The sequence below is a fragment of the Echiichthys vipera genome, assembly GCF_963691815.1.
Source record: "Echiichthys vipera genome assembly, chromosome: X".
Lineage (NCBI taxonomy): Eukaryota > Metazoa > Chordata > Actinopteri > Perciformes > Trachinidae > Echiichthys > Echiichthys vipera.
This window is the reverse complement of record NC_139825.1, coordinates 31,769,326-31,775,325: the sequence shown is the minus strand read 5'-3', so window position 1 is coordinate 31,775,325 and position 6,000 is coordinate 31,769,326. Positions and strand designations below refer to the sequence as shown.

Below are 6,000 nucleotides of genomic sequence, written 5' to 3'. Positions count from 1 at the left end.
GGATCACAATAATATGAAATTGAACGCTATTGACTTTATTGATGGGAAACAAGAAGTTCCAGTTGAGAACCAGTAACAAATTGAAATTCTAACCAGAGTCGTATTAGCTCTGAGCATTTCACTTCCTTTCATCAATGCCAGCATGTTTTTCAGACAGTTTCACATTACAAAACAATGACATCAAATTCATGCGTCTGCTGCTGGACACTTGGCGGTAAGGAAAAAACTGTTCAAAGCATGCCGTTATAATAATAAGCAGTAGGTTTATTTGCAATTGTCTTTGAAAAACCTGAAAAACCTTAAATAAAAAAGAAAGCTTGAGGAATATTCTCTCATATGTTGATGCTGAAAACCTGTCGAGGCCAACTTTTTTTCCAAAGAAATGATCAAGAACAAATAAGGGAATTGACAAAGAATCGGGCCGATAAGCATAATCAATACATTGCATGCATTGGCATCAATTAAATCTGATCAATTCCCATCCCCAGTGCAGTTGGGCCAGAACATTGCTTATTTCTGGGTGTTTTTTTTGTTTTTGTTGATGAGCTAATTGATAAATTGTTTCAGGTTTGATTGCCATTATGTTTCAAATCACATATAAAAATGTAAAATACTATGCATTATAAAGCAAACTAAAGACTTAGGCATCACAGAGTGGCTCAGCTTCAACAACATGACAGCCAGCTGAACACAAGCTGAACATCCAAACTGTCTGAGACATTTGAATGTGGGAAACAGAAGGAACTATTGAATGTCACCTTGTTGTTTTTAATAATAATGTGTTAAGAATCATTTTGTTAAGTCAAATGACTTTATTGTTTAGGCTCACTCCGAGACTTTAAATGAACATAAATGTCCACATTTATGGATGTCTAATCAAAAAATGAACGGCCTGTTGTGGGTTGTGATCCCAGTTGGGGGGTTTGTATTTCCATTTCTGATTGTAAGAGAAACTGTTTCCCCAGTGATTAATAAACACACTTCTATTAAATAATTATACACCTACATACCACTTTCTCATAACCAGTTGAAGCGGTTAAGGTCAATGTAAAACATAGAATTATCCAGTTAAATCAGGGTTTATTTCTCACTTTCTTTCTCTTATCTAGGATATTAGAGTGATTGTTTGATGAATACTGTAGCTGCAGGACAGCTGTTGTAAGTTCTGCTCGGAAACAGGATGAAGTCAGTCATGACTCATTGAATGCTGTTTCATATTTGAACACATTGTTTAAGTTTAAGGCGAGCTGCAGGTCATTTAGTTATGGCCTTTTCAGTCAAGGTCAAAGTTAAATGGTCACGATTTTATTTAACCTCTCGGCCACTGGGAAGTTTGTGTCCTCGGTCTCACCTCCTTCTTTCCCTTTCTTTCTCTTTTTTATTTTCCCCTCTCTGTTTTTATTAGATTATTCCTTTGTGCCTTTGCCTCTCTGTTTTTTGAAACCTTACCACTCTTGTTAATGACAGGCGGTGGGTTCAGGTTGGGGTTGCTGCGTTGGGGTGGGGGCCACATTTGGTTCAGTCCTGTGCTATCCATTGAAGGTGGCAGGAGGGGCTGTGACTTTGGGGTTTGTGACCCCAGATTCTTTATTTTTACTAGGAAAGGATCCAAGGATAGAGCTGTTGATGTGAATAGCTGCCCAAGGTGACTGGATCCCAATAAAGAGGCCGTCAGCCTAGCCGGGGGCCTCCTTCCCATCCCAGACACAACCTTTATAGGGCCGCTTATGAGCCTGGGCAACTATTAAACCCTGTCCAGCCTGCACTGAGGAATTTAGGGCCAGGAAACAAGGGGGTGGGGGTGAGAATGGGCAGAGGGAGGTGAAGTTGGGGTGACTGAAGGTGAAAGTTGAAAGGCATGTTCGAAGGAATCTGGTTGTTCTTTAGTCATCACCTTCAAATGTGGACCAGGCGTGTTTCACTCTTTTTATGTGCAAAGAAAACCATTAATCAGCTGGACTTATACTCATCTATGCATCAGCTTTACGTTGTTTGTTTTGAGCGTTTTCATTAGCAGCAGTTGAATGAGCAAATGGTGTTATACAGTGTGCCATTTTCTTTAGCGAGACAGTGAGAAGGAACAGAGGGAGACAGCCGAGTCTCATAAACATCCCTCCTCTGTTTGTTCACATGGGTGCTGAAAGTATATAGGCAGGTCTGGTTGGACAGCCTTTCAAATAAAAATGTGAGCTCGCACATGTGCATGCGCGCACAACACACACACACACACACACACACACACACACACACACACACACACACACACACACACACACACACACACACACACACACACACACACACACACACACACACAGAGATGCAAAAATTCAGATGTCACTCAAAAAGTCAACAGAGGTATGTTGCTCCCCCACTCACTGGTAAATGGAGAAGCCAATCAAATCTCAGCTGCCAATCAGCATTTTATCAGCAGGGCCATCTGGCCATCAGCTAATTGTGTCTCTTTTAAGTCCCTGTCAATCAGCAGTATCCCCCCTCCCCTCTCTTTTCTCTTAAAAATGTCTGCCTTTGAGCTTGCCTTCTGGCTCCTAGGGGTGACCTACATGGGGTTGGGGGTTGTTTGTTGGCTATTTTCTCTTAATCAGTTGGTGTTTTAGCTTTCATCATAGTTTCAAAGACGTTAAGAACTTATGTAAACAAGATGTTCTGATATGATTAGAGTTTCTTTTTCTCTCTTTCTGCAGCGGTGGAGACCCAGAGCACCAGCTCAGAGGAGATGGTTCCCAGCTCTCCTTCTCCTCCTCCTCCTCCTCGGGTCTACAAGCCGTGCTTTGTGTGCCAGGACAAGTCCTCTGGTTATCACTATGGAGTGAGTTCCTGTGAGGGCTGCAAGGTGAGTGAAGCCAAAGACAAATTAAGGGTTTACAGGACACTATATAATATATGTATGAAGTGAACAGCTGATAATCCATTGAAGAGCCTGATGTTCAGCCAGAGCCTGCCAGATGTCAGCACTGCACAGCTGCATTGTTTCATTTTGTTAAGCTGCCCTCTAGTGTATCTTTGCAAATACTGCACATTATTAATGTAACAGAGCTAAACATTGTGCTGTATGGGACCCGCTAATGGTATGCATGTGCTCACAATCACAATATTGATAAAAATGCTAACCATGTCAGGGCTCAACAATAACAGTTTCTAGGTTGCCATTGGCAACTGTTTAAAGAAATTGGCAACCGATTCTTGGCCTTTGGAGGCCACCAGTGGCAACCACCTTTGAATATATACAAATAGGTAAAGAAATCAGCAAAACATGAACATACATTTTAAATATTTGTTGCATCAGTGATATTTAAATATTGATGTTCCAGTCAGAACATGAACCAGACAATTGCAACTGACAGCGCTACACATGCGTTTGTGCATTTACTCACATGCACTCAGGCTTCTGTTTAAGAGAGACAATGGCAAAGCAATTTTAGGTATTTGACTGTGAGGTAAAAAAAGGTTCAGCTGAACCGACAACATCGCAAGCAATCGTGCAAATTGATTCAACTTACAAAGAACCAGATGAACCTGAATGAAAAGAAAAATGGACATTTGTTTTGGGTATTTGATGTCACTATTAGGCTGATGTATAAATGCAAAGTATCTTAACTGCTCAAAATATACAGTGACTAAAAATGGCAATCATATTTCTTTTTCGACAACCAAAAGCAACCACTTTTAGAAGTTGTTGAGTTTATTATGTTAGCATGCTAACATTTGCTGATTGGTTTAAAAACTGCTGAGGATGATGGAAATGTTATTTGTTTTGCAGGTATTTTGAATGAAATTATAAGACAAATTGACCTTACGATGGTTAGATGAAAAGTTATTACATTTCATTAGGCATGAATGTCTGTACTGATAGTTGTTGACATTTCACTAAAAAACACAAACAGGAACCTCATAGTGGTGCTAGAGGAAAAAGTCATGGGATCACCATATAAGATACATTATCCGGGAACCATGAATATTTGTACAGAAAATCATGGCAATCAATCCAATATTTGTTGAGATATTTCAGTGTGGGGCAAAGCAGCGGATCAGTCGACCAACAGACCAGAGCTATACTTCTAAAGTGGTTAAAAATATTTCAGAAATCTTATTGACATCTTATTATTTATTTTTTCCTGTCATGAAGCAGTGTAAAAGATATTTTGTTCTATTGGTTTCAGGGTTTCTTTCGGCGCAGTATCCAAAAGAACATGGTGTATACCTGCCACAGAGACAAGAACTGCCAGATCAACAAAGTGACCCGCAACCGCTGCCAGTACTGTCGGCTGCAGAAGTGCTTTGAGGTTGGCATGTCCAAAGAAGGTGGGAAGAAAATAAAGTCCTAAATAATTTTATTGTATAATATAATGCTTAACTATCATGGTAGAGGTGGGTAAGCTAAAGGGGGGGAGGAGTTTTTGTAGCTGTAACCTTGTGCATGTGTTTCCCCTTAGCGGTGCGCAACGACAGGAACAAAAAGAAGAAGGACGTAAAGGAGGAGGTTGTGCTGCCAGAGAACTATGAGCTGAGCGGAGAATTGGAGGAGCTGGTTAACAAAGTTAGCAAAGCTCACCAAGAGACTTTTCCATCTCTGTGCCAACTAGGAAAATACACTACAGTGAGTTGTTTTTTTAAACGCATAATCACGTCCACCCCTTGATACTCACACTCCACTCAAGCATTAGCTCACCGCTTTGGCAGAAGGACAAACACTATATGGGATCTGCACAGCCACACAGACAAAAGTGTCCCTCTTTCTCTCTCTCAGAATTCAAGTGCTGACCACAGAGTACAGCTGGACTTGGGCCTGTGGGATAAGTTCAGTGAGCTGTCCACTAAGTGCATTATAAAGATTGTGGAGTTTGCCAAGCGGCTACCAGGCTTCACTACGCTCACCATCGCTGACCAGATCACCCTCCTCAAATCTGCATGTCTGGACATCCTGGTACCAACCACATGCTCTTATTACTTCTATTTAACCAACTCCCCTTCCACCTCCCTCACGCTTTCTCATTTGTCACGCTGCTTAACTTGTCAATTATTCTGAATATTTGCCATACATTTTTTCATATTACTTCATCCTCATTTTACTAAAGGCCCACTTTCTTTCTTTTGTCTCTGTCTTGTGATTATCTTCCCCTTCTTAGATGCTGAGGATATGCACTCGCTACACCCCAGAACAAGACACAATGACCTTCTCAGATGGCCTCACTCTCAACAGGACCCAGATGCATAACGCTGGCTTCGGCCCGCTCACAGACCTGGTGTTTGCCTTTGCTGGTCAGCTGCTGCCTTTGGAGATGGACGACACAGAGACGGGCCTACTCAGCGCCATCTGCCTCATTTGCGGAGGTAGGTATCTTTATCACTAGCTATCAGCTTTTAAAAATGTTTTCCTTATTGTTGTCAATTCCCTCGTTATGATTTGCCAGCTGTTCTACAATTTCGTTACCTCTTCAAATGTGTCTCCCTCTCTCATTGTTTCAGATCGTATGGATCTGGAGGAGCCACAGAAAGTAGACAAGCTGCAGGAGCCGCTGCTAGAGGCTCTGAAGATCTACACCCGCCGCAGACGCCCAAATAAGCCTCACATGTTTCCACGGATGCTAATGAAAGTCACTGACCTCCGAGGAATCAGCACCAAAGGTCAGCTGAGGTTTTACATACTGATACCACAGATTAGAAGTAGGGCTGGGTTAAGTGCCTTCCAAAATGTTTGCACAGTACTGAGGATCAACAAACAGTTCTGGTGCATCTACTTGTGGCAAGACAGCATTTAAAGGGATAGTTCAGATTTTTTTTTTAAGTGGGTTTCTATGAGGTACAGTTTACTACCTACAGTAGATGACTCCAGTTTGGAGAAACAGGCAGGAGGACAGGCACAGAAGCTAAGCAATATACTGCTGTGGATGGGGGCAGCAGCTAAACAGATTTTAGCCACCTAAAAATAGATCAGTTTGAGTGTGCTCTTTATTTAGAATTTTTTCAACATATTTCATT

General features: G+C 41.5%; 1 protein-coding gene across 3 annotated transcripts in view; it reads left to right on the top strand.

Moving 5' to 3' along the window:
* LOC310965445 (retinoic acid receptor gamma-A-like) overlaps positions 1-6,000 on the top strand; it is a 43,322-nt gene that overhangs the window by 33,026 nt on the left and 4,296 nt on the right. For 2 of the 3 annotated variants that reach the window (XM_083939048.1, XM_083939049.1), the window contains 6 exons: positions 2,706-2,854; positions 4,182-4,323; positions 4,455-4,618; positions 4,769-4,945; positions 5,148-5,352; positions 5,488-5,646. In XM_083939048.1, coding sequence (XP_083795174.1) covers positions 2,706-2,854; positions 4,182-4,323; positions 4,455-4,618; positions 4,769-4,945; positions 5,148-5,352; positions 5,488-5,646 — 996 coding nt within the window. The remainder of the gene's footprint in view (positions 1-2,705; positions 2,855-4,181; positions 4,324-4,454; positions 4,619-4,768; positions 4,946-5,147; positions 5,353-5,487; positions 5,647-6,000) is intronic. The other variant, XM_083939050.1, reaches the window with a different exon arrangement.